This window comes from Grus americana, chromosome 1 (assembly GCF_028858705.1).
Source record: "Grus americana isolate bGruAme1 chromosome 1, bGruAme1.mat, whole genome shotgun sequence".
Lineage (NCBI taxonomy): Eukaryota > Metazoa > Chordata > Aves > Gruiformes > Gruidae > Grus > Grus americana.
In genome coordinates this window covers 152411727-152431123 of record NC_072852.1, presented here as the reverse complement: position 1 = coordinate 152431123, position 19397 = coordinate 152411727, and the positions used below count along the sequence as shown (strand labels likewise).

The 19397-nt window shown below is 43.9% G+C and overlaps 1 protein-coding gene across 1 annotated transcript in view; it reads right to left on the bottom strand.

Moving 5' to 3' along the window:
- The window catches only part of GAS6 (growth arrest specific 6), a 44091-nt gene extending 25291 nt beyond the window's left edge, over positions 1-18800 (bottom strand). Inside the window, exons 1-4 of the mRNA XM_054823005.1 lie at positions 18390-18800; positions 17774-17940; positions 3817-3841; positions 2959-3021 (exon numbers count right to left, since the gene is read on the bottom strand). Of these exons, the coding sequence (XP_054678980.1) occupies positions 2959-3021; positions 3817-3841; positions 17774-17940; positions 18390-18459 (325 nt within the window). The 5' untranslated portion in view covers positions 18460-18800. The remainder of the gene's footprint in view (positions 1-2958; positions 3022-3816; positions 3842-17773; positions 17941-18389) is intronic.
- Positions 18801-19397: the final 597 nt, after the last annotated feature.

Sequence of the window (19397 nt, the reverse complement as noted above, 5' to 3'; positions counted from 1 at the left end):
GGGAAGGAGAGGCCAGGTTAAGGCAGAGGTGAGCCATGACACAGCAGCTCTGATCACCATGTTTCTTCTCCTAGGCAGACAAAAATTTGTATACAGTAAACAGAACGGTTTAGGTACAGTACGCCAAGTCTGTTTTTTTGAAGCAGCACAAACTAAGCTTCCCAGACATGGCAGTGTTTTCAAAGTCGCCTGCTAACCAAAACAAGTCAACAGGGTAATGCATGACATAGCTGGGGCATCCTCAAGCTTCTGATTCTTTCCCTCAAATTGGATTCTGATGTGCCTTGCAGAGCCATATGGAAATAACACTGCCCGGCAGAATATCACCCTATCGCAACACACGATAAATGGCAGGAACAACCACGGACGTTTCTATCGCATCAACACTGCGCTGATAGTTTGCTCCTCTTATCATGAGAGTTGAGAACATGAGACACAGCCTTATACTCTCCTGGTGGCTTCACAGCTCTGTAATTCTGCCAACTTCATAGAAGGTGCTCCAGATTTAAACCATTGCAAGACAAAAATGGAGCTTTTGTTTCCATTCCATGTCAGATTTTCATAAAGGTATTAAAAGTAAGGAAGAGCATGACCTTTTTGTGCGCTTTGAGCTATGTCTGATAGCACATATATAGGTCATAAGTGCAGACAGAGAATAGAACTACCAGTTCCATTTTTGAAGTCTGTGTGGAAACGACTTCAGCACTGACTGCTGCTTCCAGTTCATTACTCTCTACTGTAAATTTATTTTTTGATATTCACAAAACGGTGCACATTAAAAATACATTGGGAAGAGGCTAGGTTGTGAAGATTACAATACTCACTATTAAAAAGCAGACACACACAACCTGACAAAAATCCCATTGTGTTTTTTAAGGCCACATGCAACTTTTCTCCAAAAAAAAATCCTGTACAGTTTTTCAAACTCTTGCAGAACCAAATCCCTAATTCCTAGCTGACCTACAGTATCTGTTTTAGAAAAAGATCCAGATCTGCAGACCATAGTACAGGCATCTATGTGTAAGGCAAGCATCTATCTGCAAAGCAATTGTCTTACATTCTCATTGCAGTCCGTGGAGATCTAGTCAGTGCCATAACGGAGTCTCTAGAGTGATTCAGCTCTCCCCGGAGCAGAGGCAGTCTGGTCAGTGGAATCCCTCTGGAATCGCTGCCTGCAGATTAACTCTCCACCGTGATGGGAATACTGCTCATGTGGGCACCTATGCTGGAAACACCTGCATCTACCTCTGAGTCCAGAACTGACCCCTACCTGTACCCCGGATCAAAAGATCTTATGAAATTGAGAATCCTCAAATTCTCTGCTAAGCTGTCTAATCACTGTCACAGTTAAAATTTGTACCTTTTTTACAGTATAAACTAGTCTAGTTAATCACCCTCCAGCCCTTGGGTTGTGCAACATCTTCGTATGCCAGATTAAAAGAGCCTTCCACTACCTTGTTTTGAGAGGAGAAAGACTGTTAAGAAACAAAATTTAAATGCGTCTTGCAGGCACAGCCCCACAGAGCTACATAGCCTTTTGGCAGCATCTGTGAAAAATTAAGAGGCACACTGGAATTGGCCAAGCACAAAGCCTGTCATTCTTCCAAGCGCATTTCAGGCTCCTTCTCCGTTACTTCTCCTGTGAATTGACAATGGCTAGCCAAAACTCAGCCATTTAAACATATTTTAATATTTTAATGGGGGAAAATATTATCACTTTATTTCCAAATCACTGCATCTACAATGGGCAAAAATCCCTAAAACAAATTATTCAGCTTTTTTTTTTTCCAGATTTTTTCATCACTACCCTTCAGACTTGCATTTCTAAAACACTGATTTTCTGTTTGGAACAAGTGTTCCCAGTTGATACCACCGTTTTCAGCAGGAGCTCCTGCCTCCTTGCTGTGCCACACACGCGAGCAAAAGGAAGCATTCAGCCTCACATCCCACTTTGAACCAGCTGGCATACCACAGCTGACGCGGGTACCACAGGTCCAAGAATTCCCAATTCAGAGGAGTCTAACATCCGCAGGTGCTACTGCTGCATTGCATCAGGGCAGGTCTTCACATACCACTTACCAACCTTGGCACTCGCTCTTCAAAAAAAGGCTGCTTGTAACACAGTTTATAAACGTGAAAGCTTGACTAAATCCTGATCCTGCTTTGGTAGTGCTGGTATGAACGCATGACTAATCAAACTTGATCACAGTCAGAGATTTAACCACATGGATAAAAATGAAAATAAATACCCATAAATGTGATTTTTCTCCCCATTTGAACTGATCTGCTCCCAGAACATATTTAGAATATTTATGCAGCTTTGTATCTTTAGCACTGCTAACTTTCAAGAGGGAACTGGGAAGGTATGAGAACAGTTAATTAAATGCTGATCTCTAGTGTCAGTGATGAACAAATACCCCTTCCTCTTCTACACACATATCAGGTTGACTTCCAAATTGATTTGAATTTTTAAACGTTGCAATATTTAAACCACAGTCATGTGATACGTGAAACCGATCTTCTTAAAGAAGTCCAACACAAGCCTGGGTTTGACTATAAGCTTTTTATGAGGTTCCTTAAAAGGGGCAAGCCAAAGTCAGCATACAAGAAAAAAGAAAATGAAGGCCAAGCACAGTGTACAACCTTCTGGTAAATCCTATTTCTCACCCCTCTTGCTTCTTAGATTATTCAGACCTTGGGAAACTTGTGGCAAAGAAACGTCTTGCATCATAAAACACAAAAGCACTGAGAGATGACAGCGAGATGGCAATAGGTTGTAAAAGGGCAACGGCCTTGTTTTGTTGCTCAGATAGGACAAGCGATACGGAGTCTCAAGCCTAGACAATAGGAAAGCCAGTACTGAAATACTATAAAAAATGGAGATGGCTGAGCTGGTTCCACTCCTTCAGGTAACATGAGAGAACATTTAACTACAATATACAAACCAAAAATGCTTACTATGAACGCATGTAAGGAAATCTGGACTTCTTGTATACGGCGACCCATATTTCTGAATACAAGCTGAAGAACAGAAAATGAAATTGTTATTATTATAACGATGACATGGCAGCTGTTCAAAACATGTAAAATCATACCTGGCCTGCTGATTCATTAAGCAAGGATTTGGAGGGTGGATGCAAAATCTAGGCAATATTATAACTTCCCAGATGCTTTAAAATTCTTAAGTTCATCAAAATTTTTTAGCTCTGATGTACAGTAGAGTTATAAGCCATCTGAAGAGCATGATCACTTTACCAGATGCTACTATGATTTTAAAAGCATGTTAGTAGCTGCTCAAATTTGACCTACTAAATCGCTTTTAAAAAATCTAAAAAGCACACGGAGTTTTCTAAAACCACTGGCATTTGTGATTTTAAGTACTACATATTAATCACAAATAGAAAACAATATGATGCCATGACTATGATACAGTCAATAGAATAGGCCAGTGGATCAATCAATAAAGGCACTTTTATTTTTTTACTAAGGAAATTAGTTAATAGCTAAGTTAATTAAGAAGGGGGAAAGGTAGAAGACTTCAAGTTACTTACTAATGCTACAAGCTACAGGTATAAATGCAACACCAACATTTTAACATGAAGAAAACACATAAAGGATCTCTGTATGTAAATCTATACATAAAAAAACCAAAATCACATAAGGAATGTACAGTCTGTCTTAAAAGTTAGAAATGCACGTTTACTGCAATCAGATTTCCATCACTTCCCTTAGCAGAGACTTCAGCTGTGACAAGCTCCAGTGTTAGGCACCACATACCAGCACTGCCACAAAGTGAAAGTAAAAGCTGCAACTCACCCAAGTATTTCGGGTAAAAATATTCCTGTAGGAGGGGAAGAAAAAAAAAAAAAGAGCAAAGATTTATTGAATAATATTTGCTTCTATTGTCATACTATTTAAGAGCTGCTGTTAGTTTGGTGGTCTTGCATGGCAGTTGTTTAACAAGGTCCAAACGCAAACATCCTCATTTCTTTTTATTCAGAGCCAGAAGCAGCACGGCATCATACATGCATTTTGACTTTTGAAAAGGAAGGAAACGTTAGCTCCAGTCTCGAGGTATTTTTTGACAACAGCAGGCCTGGCAAGTGGCAGTGCCTGAGCGTGAAGCCACTTACCCACTATCCAAGACGCAGAAGTGCTGATGGCAGCATGAGGTAGGGGATGGAAGGGCAATCTAGGGACAAAACCCCAGAGGGAAAGTGCAGAAGCATTTCGTCACCCAGTGCCTCCTCGGAGACGCTCTGCTGATGCAGGACACGGGCAGCACCCTAACACCATAACCACTAAAATAACAGGGTACCTTTTGGTTTTGTAAGAATGAGCACCCTACAACTTACCAGCACCCGTTGCCACACCACCCACTCCACCACATCATGGAGACCGACCACTCAAAGAACAGAATGCTGAAGGTTTGCAAGTGAGGGGGAAAATTGACTTTCATTGACTTAAAACTAGACTGCAAAAGGCATTCCCACTCCTCTCATGGTACACGGCCACGCGTTACTGTTCCCTACCTTGTGTCCGTAAAGCGTAGCCATACGGCGAGAGCGGCGGTTTGCTGATGTGATGTGGATCTAACCTTGCATGTTAGAAAAATATTCGGTCTGGTGAGACCTTGCCAGTCGCATGACTGCTTGCATCAACACACAGAAACAGTAGGAAAATGCAGCCGTGCTGCATGGAAGGGTGGGAGATTGGCCTAAATTGATCATTAAACCACCTTCTTAAAAAAACTAACAAAATTCATGGCCAGGAAAAAGGATTTCTTTCCAACTTTGGTTCATACTGGATTTCATAATGTCTAAGTCACTAGTTCAAGTGCTGTTAAAATTATAATTGGGGCGTGCAATGAGGGAAAATTTGTAGATTGTATCAGTGCTTATTTTTTTTTGTTAAAATAAACCATTTCTCAGCTAATTATGAAAGCATACACATAGTATAAATCTCTTTCATACAACATGAGCAATTTGTATATACCACTATCTGCAGTGAGACTAGGACAGTAAATATCCTGTATTCTACAAAATTAATTTGGTCCATACAATGTGCAAGATAAGAAACTCTTTTATTTTCTCCCCTTATGACAGATGTTTGGATAAGCTCATGCATATATATAGCCATGTACATATAACAAAGACAGGCACACACACCGTGATTCAGTCTGACCTGGACTGTCCAATGCAATCAATTGGTTGACAAGGTCATATAAACTAGAAGTTTTGCATTTCTGTCATTCACCAGAAAAATCAATCACTTCTGGCAAATATGCTCCAGTTACTGAAATGCTCCATGTAAATATTCAGCCTAAATCATGAAATAAAGAAGTAGAAGTAGCTTACACTTATTCTAATTTTCAATTCTGACATGAGTGTAATAAGTTTTGCATCTTTTGGGGTTGAGTTTTGTAATATCTCTTTGGGTTAACAAACTGAGTGAGGAGCTCAGATCTCACTACGGTCCCCTCTCCCTCCTTTTTTTTTTTTTTTTTAAGGTTTAGTTTTGGAAAAGACAAGTCAAAAAACCACAGTCAAAACAAAAGTAAATCTAAACAGTCTAAGTATTCAGATGAGTGCCCAGCTGTGCTATAACCACAAACTGAACTTCAGCCAGCACTCGAGGAGAAAAAGATAGTGGCATGTGATGAAATATTCCAAACATTTTTTTCATTATTTCCCCTTTATTCAATAAAAGTCACAAGAATGTGCAGATGTGTTTAACCACCAACAGGATAATCCAGACACTGGCAAGAACAACTTTTTCTGCGCTCACAGGACAAGAAATAGGAGCTTTCAAATTCATGGCCATCAGCCTAATTGCTCCAAGTCAGTGATGGCAAAGACATAAAACTTCATTTTCTCCTTAACCTCTGATGAATGAGTTGAGTGCTAGAAAAGTTGTACAGAGCTTACTTTTGAATGAAAGATTAAGGTAACTCGTTATTTTCATTGCACAAATAACCTCCCAAATGCAGACTGACTGTATATTGGTTCAATGCCAGCTGAACAGCAGAAGAGTGAAACTCCAAGACACTGTGCCACCACAAGCTTCATTTCACAAGGTATGTAACAGAAGTAAGTGCTTTAAACAGGAGGGTATTAATAGAAATTTAACCCTTCTTTCCCTATCTTCCTCGTTTGCTTATATTGTACAAAACTACTTGCTGATCAGTAGAACTTCTCCAGGTCTACAGGACCTGCTGATAATACCACTCTAAAATAAAGCAACATGATTGCAGGTTCTAACGTTACTCATTCTTGTATGATTAAACTTTTCATTTTTCTCTGTAACCAATTTTCCTTACAACAGGCTTCTGGAAAAACAATGACAATGTATTTTCATTCAGTCAAAAGATTAATCAAGAACGAAAATAAAAGCAAGAGCAATGGGCTTTTTTAAAAAAAAAGCTATAAACAAATACATATTGGACATAAACATCCTTTGGGTGATCTGTTGTACAGACACTGACCTCACCAAGCTTTCTAACCAATCTGTCCAGTAGTACTGTCCCAGTGCATGCAAGAGGAAGACAATACCTTGCAGAAGCACCAACCTCCACAAGCGACCAACCTTCACAAATGGAGTTTCCACAATTCCAACCTCCGTGCCTGCTCCTACCAAGAAAACCTTAAAGTATTTCCACCCCTGCTTCTTGTGACCCAACACACTTTCTGTCTACCCGGTTCCCACATATCAATCAGTACGACTGGGACACCAGAAGCTTCAATCATCAAGGGCCTGGCACCAGGACACCCGCAGCCTGCAGACCTGCATGGAGTATGAGTTATGTGTCACGTGCCACCAGAAGTACAGCCCAGCAGAGATCTCAGGTAAAGAGGGAGAAATGGGAGAGACTGCGAAGTGCCTCACATCTACAGGTCTCCACCCTTCCAGTGAAGTGGAAAGTATGACGAGGCCAGTCCCTCCAGGCAGGTCCCGGCTTGCTTATTTCAGCTCAGTTCAAGAGACCTTTGCCTTGCTGTCCAGGAGACAGAGCTGTGCTTTAAAAGAAAAGATTTAAGCTCTACAGCCCCCTCCCCTTCCACATGAACATGCTAGAAACAAGTCCTTAGATGCATTAAACACAATTATTGGTTTCAACAGTAATGCATGCTTTTATTTCAGAGTAGAGTGACACCAAACATTTTTTCATGTGTTTAAGAAGTTCCTCTCCCACCTACATCCAGAACCTATCCCTACCCTTGTAACACAGCCACTACAACACTTAGTGTGCAGATCTAAAATGAAAAGAGGAGAAGTTTAAAAGTGTCCTCAAAACAACCCAACCCAAACAAACCCCCTCCAAAACTCCAGGTTGTCCATTTTTATACATGTTTTTTTCCTCCAAATGTTAATGGTTGCAGTGAAATAGTTAGGAATAGTTTCTGTGGAGCCCCATCCCACAATACCCTGCATTGAAACAGCTGAGAACAGCAACATGAAGGTAAGAATTCATAGCAGGGCTATGGAGTCAAAGGGGCAGACATCAGCTATCTATGTCAGCTTCCCCGCTAAAGGAAACCTACAATGTGAGTGGGGTCACCATCTATTTTCAACTCTATGGCCAAACTCTCCCTTAGTGGTAAAATGCAGAAGTTAGTGAAATTATACTCAGCATGCGTTAGTCCCACTACATTTTTACAGAAGATGGAAGAACACCAAATCAGAACAGGCGTTAACATGAGTCACTGTATAAAAATAGTCCTTCTGAAAACATAACAATGACCCTGTCGACACCGGGAAAATGTTCTCACTGTTGCTTAAAGTAATTGGCAACACTGGAAACCTCAGCCAAAAGGGCCTGCCAACTGCTTCTGTTTGTTTTGCTGGAGTACTAGGTCAGGTAAACCTGATCAGCGCTGAATCTAATCAAAATCCTGTTTGAGCTGTAGTGGCAGCAGATAAAAGATGTAGTCCACAGAAGGACTGTTCATGTTCCTGGGCAACTGGCTCTCAGTGGCCCGGCCTGAGCAGGATAGTTGGACCAGATGACCTCCAGAGGTGGCCTCCAACCTGAACCACTTTGTGAGTCTGCGAGTCTGTGACTGCAACGCTGATAACATGGAAGATCTCACAGACTTGTATTAGCAATGGTAATTTCTAAAAAAGCACTTTCTTAGTTACCTAGTTACCTCTTAGAAAGCAGCGACAACTCCCACGTTATGCCCTTTTCTTATTTCCATATAACGACTCTCCTTTTTCCTCTTTCCTCAGGACTGACTGTTTGTCTTGGGCATGGCCTGACCTCCTTGTTTATAAATGTACTTCACGTTTCTACACCACAGACATGAACTATCCTTGCAAACAAATGGCCACTACGAACCATGACTGGCTATAATTTAGTTTGACTTGGGTTTGCTTTTACACCAACAGTTATTTAACTGTTATAACCTGAGAATACAAATCTCATTAATGCTCAAGAGCTCATTTTTTTTAAACTCAGCCCCAGGCTTTTGATGCATAGCAAATCTCATGCTAAATGATTAGGCCTTCCTCCCATACAATGTAATTAAGCAATCCTACAAACCAGAATTTTAAATGTATAGCACCTATAGTTGTAGACTTACACTCAAATCAATACCATGTTGCTTGCACAAGCTTTCCTTCTCATTGTGAGGAACCCTCCGCTCAGCCAGGTTAATTTGTTTCCTATTTTGCTTTGGGGCCATCAGCACTCTCCATGCAAGGAGCAAAGAGAACTTCCCTCCACAATTTGGCAAGTGACGCTTTAGAGAAGCAAGCAGGTCATGTTACAATCCAAAACCAGCCTCAAAGTCTCATCTCCCACCACCAGAGTTACTATTGTTTTGGGTAGCTTCTAGATTTTGTCTCCCTTTGCAGAGTACCCATTTCACTGTCCCAGCTATTCTGCTGCACAAAGACTGTGACCACCCCTTCCACTGAGTTGTTGACCTTTCCAAACAAGAAGCGTTCAAGACCACCCTCTCTAACATCACTTGTGCCGTAGAGACTAGGCACGTCTGCAGAATCCTGAAGACTGGAAACAAAAAACATCTATCGTCATAGCTTCCCTCACCCTCTTCTGAGAGGCAGGACTATTTCCCAACAGCTTACTGAGGTGCCACTTCAGCAAAAGATGTTGCTCTGCAATGAGGAAAAACCCACCAATGATTAGAATGCACAATTACAGTGAAAAAGTAATGAAAGGAAAGAAAGGAAGAAAAAGTTCTTGCGTGTCACAGCCAAGCAAAACACAGATACTTTACATTTGTGAAGATGCAGGAGGCACAGAGACATGATGTCTGTATGTGGCCTGAGGCAGGGTTTGATTAGACAGTACCAGTGTGAAATGGATGTAACTGGTGCCAAGGGCCAAATATTCCAACAAAAGTCATTTGTAGAGTGATTCCAATGAGTTGGTTGCGTGTGCTTTTAAGCTGTTCTTAACGCAATCCAATCACAAATGCCTTGAGGTTTCCTCCACTGCTGCAGGACTGAAAGGCTGCTTTCCCTCCAGCTGTACTGATGTGCGATGTGAAAAGAGGATCCCACTTTGATAACAGATCTTCGCTCGGCTTGAATCCTTACTTGTTGCAATAGTTACAGTATTTGTATGTGTGGTTAAAGTAACGCTCACGTAGAAACTTCAGTCAAATTAAGCAAACCAGAATCTGACAAAACACCTAGCATAAGTAAAAGGCTGTCTCCCTTCAACATCCTATATTGTGTCATTACTCTGCAATTATTTAAGCTATATTTAAAATAGAACAGATTATATATCCCATCCAACACGATTTAAATGTTTGTGATCTCTCTTACAGGCTCTGTAAGATTTTCTCCACTGAAGTGAAGAAATACTGTATTTTTCCCCTTCCTGCAATCTAATGACATTGTCTCTTTGGCTTTCGCTTACCTGCAGAGCTTGCAGCTCACGGTAAGAGCATTCAGCCACTTTAAGGCATCACCGGATCTGGCCTCAGAGGGGACAGGCAAGCGAGGAACAGGGAAATGACATCTGAGACAACACTAGGCCCTTGTGACAGAATCTGATCTCATACTTCCCTGTTCATTATTTTAATAACTAAGTAACTTTTGCTTTTCTGTTCCTGTCCTAAATGTTTTCTGGAATTGAACCAGAACTCCCTGTTCCAGCCAAATGTGGTAGCTCTCTAGATGCAAATGATTTTGTGCAGTGCAACCACGACCCATTCTCCTTTTACCTCTTCCTTTATGCACCCCTCTGTCCTGGCAGGTAGCATGAAATGATGCAGAGTGAAGACAACGCCAACACTTGTCCCCCTCCCTGGGTATTCTCCTTACTTTCCAGCTTTGCTCTTTCTCTGGGTCCAGCTGCTGATGCTCAAAGGAACAGGAAGAAAACCCAAAACAATAAATAAGGAAACTTCCCCACAGAGATGCGCATGTGTGGAGAGCCTCTAGAACAGCAGGTCATAACAAAACAGTGATGAAGGTACAGACATGGAAGGGAGACCTGCTGAAGAACTTCGATCAGATTCTCCAAGGCGTGGTTATTCATTCACTTCTTCGACAGCATGAGCTGTGATGACCCTTTCTGCTTCTCCCCTGGCACCTGCCCTTCCCATCCTAAGCCTACGCTGTCATTTGCAACGTGTTGGTGCAACCCTTTGCAAAGCTGCCTGGTGACCTGGACCAGAGAACTGATCCAGCTGCAAAATGATCATTTTTCTCTCCAGACCACTTTTCTTTAGATCAGTTCCTTAAATCGGTCCACGCAGTTGCAGAAATCGCTGTGCAGGCAGTGTGAACAGAATAGGCAAGGAGGTTACTTACTCACAACTGGATCAGCTGAGCTCCCAAATGTGAAACCAAAGCCTGTAAAGATTATAATGCGAGTGGAGAAGTAAACTGGAAGAATCCCTTCCCACCCTTTCCACTGGTTCTGTTTTCACATCGCCATGGTTTTAGACGTTTAGTACTTGCTGCATTACTTCACTGGGGACTAAAGTATGAGATAATTAACATTTTTGCTGCTTCTTTAGTAACTGTCCTGCCCCAAAGTTTTCCCCTCTTCATACCCCAGCTCTGTGCCCCACAGTCTCCAGAGCAGTCGTGCTGTCTGCACCTCCCTTGCTATGTCCATTCTCAGTTTCTTCTAAATCTCTGATGCTGATTCCATTCTTGTTCTTCACACTTATTGGAAAGTAATTGCTTGTAATTCATTAAGTTCACTTGGAGTTTGGAGCACACATGAAGAACCACCACTGCCAATTTATACAGATTCAATGTTTCTCTTACCTGATTCCCCTGCAGCTGAACTAACAAACTCTGTATTAATTCCCAGTAGGTTGCTCCTCTTTTTTTACTTCAAAAAGAAAATTAAATGACCCCTGAGCCACAAACCAGTTTTCTTCATTTTTAATTCCCTTTTTTCCCCTCTCATTATTTATTGAAACTTATTGTATTCCTCTAAAAAAACTGACTTAATAACTTTATCTGCTTTTTGCATTATCTTCCTTCTTGACCCAAACCTGTATAATCCCCCTGCTTCGATTTACCATTCTTAGCATCTTTTTCCATCCTATCTTCAAACAGTCCCTCGGTGTAATATTCACCGCTTCTGTTTTCTCTTGTTCCTTCCCTCTTGCTGCACAGGAGGTTTAGCATGTAGCACTTTCGTGATGTGCTGGTTCACTATTTCCAGGTCTGTTCTCAACTTCTGGGTTAAACTCACCCAAATGGAAACAGATAAGGATCAAGTAGGCATGAGTCCAGCAGAGTGGATGGAGCTGTGTCCGCTTCCACCAACAGCAAGCTTTGCTCACCCTTCTCGATAACTTTTGATAAAGCAGCATGTAGCTAAGGTATGACCTGCCTTCTAAGGCGGGCAGGAGTATTTTTGTCACCCTCCTGCTGCTGAACTCCACCACCACAAACAAATCCCGTGTCTGAACCATCAAGCAGATAGATCTATCCTGCTCCACAGTCCCAATCTGCTTGCCTTCCAGATCAGTTAGACCCACTGGAGTTTGGTACGACTCTCTCCCATCCTGCGTTTCCTTCATAAGAAACTAGAGGGAGAAGAGAGAAAGGGAAGGTAGACACACAGATCTCATCCCAGCAGAGAGCTGGGATGCCATTGTGGTGTGTCTCTGGGCACTCAAAACTTTTCTACTTCCTTCTTCTCTCCTTCAAGCCATTCCTGGACAAAAGTCTAAATCTCCCTGTATTTCCTTTCTCAAAATCTATTAGCAGGTACCACTGCACCTGGGAATCGATTTGTTCATATACTGAGTCCAAGGTTAAATCATCAGCACAGAATTCTCTGGTAACTCTTTCCCTCTCTCGGATGAATTCTGCACCAACGAGAAGAGATACAGAAATTTATACCAGCTATAAATCTAGCCCTTCCTCCACACTCTGTCAAAATGTCACAACAAACTGGTATATTGAGAAGAATTTTCGAAGCAAATAAACCCGTATTTTTGCCTGGATCTAGAAAGGAATATTCTATACAGGGATGATGATGTCTGTATTTAAAGATGATATCAGCATTTTTCATGTCTAGACTACACAACATTCACTAAATTACCCAAAGAAATTTTACACTGCTTAACTCTTCCAGTAACTCCTCACCTCTCCTCCCTGCTACATGCCTTCATACTTTTCTGATTAGTATTTACAAATGTGTTACTACCTTGCTATTCTTAGAAATAAGACCTAAATTTTGTCTACCAAGCACGCCTCCTAAAAGATCAGAGTAAAGTTTGGATGACTCTAGTCCATGCCTGCAGTTCATCTGTTATCATGGCCATGTCACGGAATGGAAGAAAGAAAGAAATAAAATAAAACCAATGAGCCAGTAGCACTACGAAAAACAACCAAACTGACCATTACCACACCCTATATATATTGCTTCATCTGCATTTCAGCTCCGCAATAAACCTAGTCTAGCAGAAAGAATACTGACATTGCTGGATGTTTCGTTAGGATGAGTGATTTTCAAGATGTGACTGCAGAAAGCCCCGAAAACCCTGGTCTGATCTCACTGCTGCCCTTGCCATGAGTGGGAGACTGGACTAGATGAGTGGCCTACAGACCTCTTCGGTCCCCTTCAGCCCGAGTTACTCTGCGATTCTCTGCCAGTGGCTTGTGTGTCTGAGAAGCCATAGGTTTTCATAGGAGTTTGGATGCAAGTCCCTCAAAAGGCAAGATAATTTTTCAGGTGCATGCCTGTGAATCAGACGTTCGCTCTGCACACGTATGAAGCCCAGCTGGCTTCCCGAGGTACTCTATTGAGGGACAAATCCACAAACAGTAAACACAGGTGGCCAGGCTGACCTACAGAAGTGCTTCTGGTGGGCCTAACAGCTTTCAAAGTATTCAGCACGGCAATTTCAACGGTGACCTGCAGGAAGACCAGCAACTCTTCGACAGCAACAACAGCAAGCAAGATGTGCAGTGACAGATGCATTTGGTACCAACAAACTACGGTACCAAATGATAAGAGGCTGCATTCACACACCTTCCCTATGCTGAGCCTTTCAAAACAGAGAAACTCCTTGCACAAGGGCACTTTTTTGCCGTATTTATTCTTTAGTGAAATCCAATGTTTCCCAGAACACTAGCAACTACACTCCCTTCTGCCCTTTGTTTTACATGCTTGGATGACCACATTTTTAGAACAGGTCAACCAAATTCCTGAGCAGTTTATCAGTTGGTTAACAAGCTGTAATACCTTGACTGCATACCAAGGTCAAATATTTCTGCAGTACTGCTTTTTATAAGGCCTCATCAACATTTTAAATAAGATAACATTCTTATCTCTCTATCCAAGATATTTTGCAACTTCATCCCATCTATCACACCTAGCAGATCTTTTTAATACATCACATTTAGAAACAGTCCTCATACCTCCCATGAATATGTTTTCCATCCTTATTTTTTCCCACCATGTTATCTTTTCACTTTTCTATTTGGTACCTCTAGCATAAATAAAATTATAAAACAGGAGCCATCTCAGAATTCTGCAGAAATATCTAAGGATGTTATAATCAGCTATATGAAAAAAAAAGGCTGCAAGACTCATTAACCTAGGCTCACACTTGTTTTTACCATGTATAGTCATACAGACTGAGTTTTGTTCTGCGTCCTAAAAAAAAAAAAATCTAAAAATGTTTCAATTGATCTTCCTTCCTCCAGTCTGAGCAAGCTGATATTTATATTTTCCGTAACATAAAAGACAAAAGCTGCACTGGCCTGCAAATGAATGGCTATTTAGCCCCACCTAATACACTATTCTTAGCAGCTGATGTAAGTAATCACACATGTGGCAACACCCGCATTCAGGTTTCAGAGAATGCGTATCTTCTGCTGACGGCTTGCAGATGTTGCTTTGGAAAGCTGACCACTGAAGCAATGGAAGGCAGGGAAAAAGGGTGCTCTGCTATAGGTAAATGACGTTTCATTCCTATGCCTTCATTCCTATGGATAGACCAGTAAATAGGAATGAAATATTGTTTGCCTACACCAGGGCACCTTTCTTCCATGCCTTCCATTGCTTCAGTAGGTATCTTTCCATAAAATGTTATTCTTGGCTAGATGTTATAATTGGCTGGATCTAGCTACGTTTTTACCTGGGAAGCATCACGTAAGCTACACTACAGCCTTGCTTCATCTTACCTGAACTTCTGGAGCTGTCTGACTGAACCAGTTAATGTAATTTCATATCACAGCTTTAACTCCTACGTCTTGAAATTAGGCCTTGAAATTCTCTTCACGCAACCATGGGAGAGTTAAGAATGGCAAAATTTGTAAGGCAGACTCATACATTTCATTAGATCATATGATGGGGGGAACAGGGAAGAGAGACAACGCTTTTGTGCCCACGTCACAAGCCTTTCCTGAGGTCGAACAGAGAAGCATCAAGCTATTAACTAACCTCAAACTAACCCTCAGTTGTCAAGGCTGCAAGACCATTGCTCCCATGGGACAGTAAACAGCCAAATGCCTACATTCGTGCTCATCTGGTGCTTTAAAGCGCAAAACCTGGGAGATGCAACAGCACAGATGAGCAGTGCGCTGATGTGATCCCCACAGCTTGCCTACTACGAGGTTAGCCATAGGGCCCAACGCAGGGCAAAATGTGCTGTATCTGTTTCTGCTATGACCTAAGCAGTTAATCCCTGTGACCAGGTTCAGCAGGCAGAGATAAAAATGTCAGCCTTCCCAAACTACAAGGAATCATCAGCTGTCAACAGTAATCCATACATTTCCCCAGTCAATAAAAAGTCCTCACTTTACCAGCATGGACCAGCTGCAGCCTGACAACACGCTGAAGCATGACTGCAGTTACCATAATTCCTCAAACTGTTCATCAACAGTTTTCATCTTTCCTGAGCCAAGTCTGTCTCTGCTAGCTTCCTTCTGTCAGGCACCAGGACAGGACGTACAAGGCAGCATCAGTGAAATGACAGCATGATAACTTCCTAGCATTTCAGAAACACTTCCATTGCCTCAGGTCCGTATTAAGGAGATGTGAAAAGATCAAGTCAGATGAAAATGCAGATGAGGAAAACACTCTGCCCATCAAACCCCAGAGGAGTAGTCACCTATGCCTTACAAAGCATTGAAGGTTTCCAATGCGTAGAGTAATAACAGCCCGCATATGTGACCTCTGCCACCACGCATTAGAAAACTGCTACTGAAGAGCAGATGCTGCCTTCATGTCACACACTGATTGCAAAATGGATAGGAAGGGCCATAAATCCCCCGATAGGCAGTGGCAGACTTGATCCCAGTCAAACTGAAGCAAAGTAACAGCAAGGAGCAGAACATACTGAGAGTAACAAGCAAGTTCACAGCTCTTGGGAGTTTTGTCTCTCAGAAAAGGTAGGCTCTTATGTTACTGCAGACTTAAAAATATTATAAAATACTGTATTTTCCTGTAGAAGTGCATGTAAAATAAGCAAGGGAGCACAGACACTAGGAGCTCATCCAGCCTTAGTGATACTTCTTCAGAAGTGTTTGGAACTAGAGAGACCTAGCAGCAGTAACAAAGGAAACGCACCAAAAAAATAAAATGCGTTGCAATGACAGAAAGTTTTCTTTGTCCTACAACACACACTTAAATGGCATGACTGGATCATAGAGCATTTATATTGCAAATGAAAAGATTTTAAGCCAAAAATATTTCACTATTTTTATTACAGTAAAAGAACTGTTTTTTATCGATATACGAAATAAGTACCAAGTATAGTTAAAAGCTCCTGACACATTTACATAGTCTACCACCCTCTAAACTGATCTGTCAATGCATCCTACACCAGCTGCCTTTGGCTACTTTCTTGGTCAGAAGCCATTTAGCAAAACTGGTGACCTCATATCACCTTTTTCACAGAATGCTACAAAATCTCATTTGGGATATTTTTTTCCTGCATTTTCTGCTATACACTGAATATTTATACTGAGTTTAAAGGTGTGTTATTCAATGTGAATATGGAAATAGTTGTGCCAGCCACTCTCACCGCTTTACAATTATCCATATTCTGTGTTAGCTCAGTTTTACAGGGCAGAGGCAAACACTGCTGCGAGCAGGTGTACGTGTACATAAGAAGAGGTACACCATTAAACACTGCCTGGGCAAGAGCTCCATATTAATCTGTAAATTAAAGATTGTCAAAAAGAAAAGCCAGCATCACAATGTTTTTGCCATACTTACTACTGCGTTGTAACAACAAGCTACTGCCTTGTACATCCAGCGCTGCGCCTGCTAATGAAGCATGCATGTCAAGACTTGTCTGGCTGAAGCATAAAACATCTCTTCAGATGAGTCCCTCCCTTGCCTGTGGTGTGTGTGTGTCTGCATACACACACACACTCTCTCTCTGTCCTATCTTCTCCCTAGAGCATCATCCCATCAACAGGAACACGCTGTGCAATATCAAGCTTCAGTTTGAACACCAAGAAAATCCACTTCCCACTGATAAATCAATGCCAGATAATCTCTGCAACGAGAACAGCCTATCCAAAACAGCATAGAGAGGAGGTGTAAAGTAACTGGAAGAATAAGCCAAGCTTCGTAAAGCAACATAACTGCATCCGCATGCTGTCCAAAGTGAGAAGAAGACTAAAGTGAAAGTCAGTCTTGAGAAGACTGGAAAAGTCAGCCCGCACGCAGTGTGCGGGCTGTAACTGTGAATCCACGCTTAGTGTTAGAAGTGCAGCAGTACCACGTTCCCGTACACGTGCTCTCCTGCTGTCGTAGCGACAGGTCCTGAACCTACTGATTCCAAAATGCTAACCAAGCTGAGTATGCCCTGAAAGGATTAAAGTGTGTTTCTGACATACTTTTTCCGAGAAACCCCTATTCTGACATATGCCACAACATTAAGGGGATTTTAAATACAGCTGGGATGGGAGGCTGAAGGAAAAAGGGATGATAAGGTGTCCAGACAGCAAAGCCATAGCATTATGTCGCACCAGCCTCACTTCGTGGATTTACACCACGGGCAAACAGGGCCCTTCCACTCTCCGGAGAGAGCAGTGATGCCAGCAGGCACCAGGCTGTGCCCCTCAACCAGACCATCCTCACCGAGACACCTCTAACCGGACAGCACTGACACAGCCCTTGCCCAGGCTGAGTGCTAGTTACGCTGTGTGGCTTCCAGTCATTCCCCTAATGGTTCTGGTTCCTCCTCCTCCTTCTCCCAACAGCTTCCCCAGCTGTGCAGGCAGCCGGCACCCAGCTGCAGATGGATGGAGGGAGGGCAGAGCCGGACAACCCACGCAAATCTCTGCAGTGGGTCTGTGTCCTTACCGTCTCGGGGTCGTTCTCAAACACCTCCCGGGCCTCTTCCTTGCTGCAGTGCTCCTCCACGCACTCCCTCTCCAGGTGCCCTTGCTTGGTCTCCTCGAAGATCTGGTAGGCTCGCCGCTGCCTCTGCCGCAGGAACTGGGCAGCCTCCGGGGCGCGCAGCAGCACGGCTGGGCCGCCGAGCGCCGGGCCGGCGGGGAGGGGGGCGAGGAGGAGGAGGAGGAGAGGAACAGGAGGAAGGGGAGGCAGCGGTGAACAGCTGAGCCCGCCTGGCCGCCCCGCACAACACACACGCACACACCCCGCACACCAAACCGCCCCGCCGGGGTGCACCAAGCGTCCCCCCCGCGCCCGGCGCCCCGCCCGTGGGTCGCCGCGGCCTCGGCGCGGCCCCTCACGGCGGCGACCCCGCAGCCGCCGCCGCACCGGCATCCCCCGCTGCAACCGCAGCCGCCTTCCCCACCGCAGCCGTGAAGCCGCGCATCCCCCCCACACACACCTCTCCACCCCAGACCCCAGCAGCTCCCCCACCCCGCACTCACACACACGAACACACCGGGCGGTGGGGGGATGCTCGGCGGCGTGTGCGGGAGGGACGGGCCCCCCCGGCAGTACTCACTCTGCGAGGAGTCCGCCGCCAGCAGGACGAGCAGCAGGGCGGCCCCGAGGGGCGCCGCGGGATGCGGCATGATGCGGCGGCGGCGGCTGGGGCCGGGCCGGGCCGGGCGGTGGCGGAGCGGGGCGGGCGGGCGGCGGCGGCGCGGGCGGGGAGCGCGCTGCTACTGCGGGAGCGCGGCGCCGGGGAGCCCAGCAGGGGAGCCGGGGAGCCGCTCGCCCGTCCTACCCAATCGCTCGCCAAGTCACCGCCGAGCCCCGGCACAGGGACACACCTCGCGGCGGGGCGGCCGCCCGGCCCCGCGTACCTGCCCGGCGGCCGCTTGGGAAAGGCCGCGCCGAGCTGCGGGGGGGAGTATTTACGGGGAGCCGGGCTGATGGGCGGACGGCAGGGCCCGGGGAGCTGATGGGAAGGCTGCTCCCTTGCCTCCGGCGGGGCTGTGCTGGCGGGCACAGCGTTTTAATAGCTCTGGGGCTCATCATTAGAGAGGGAGAAGCTGGCACCAAACCCAGCCCACTCCTGTCTTAAATTAGAAACTTGGGTTCTCCCCATACCCTAGTACATATTTTCTTCACAACTAAATTTTCAGTTGATACCCGTATTTTAGGATAAACTCAGGAAAGAGAAGGCGGTGGTTTATACCAATACGTTGCATGTCCCTGTCCATCCGTAGTTACACGGGGCATCTCTGATGGAGGAAAAAAACCCTGTCAGCTGTAACCCAGAGCTCAGACCTACTCGTACGCTGCCTATTGCCACTGCTTTAAAACTGCCCCTCTTATTTCTACTGCCCTGCAGATGGGTAAATGTGACAGATAACTTGAGTAACACCAAGTCTGTACGTTCTTCAAGATGACTTTAATGGCATAACTTGTGTGAAAAAAGATCTTGTCTAGTGTAATTTTAGTATTTAGGTATATCCAATACAGACTTTGTGTTTGCACAATAAATTACTGCAAGTGTAATGTAACAAATGTAAACAATGTATTTATATTACATATAGTTGAAGTC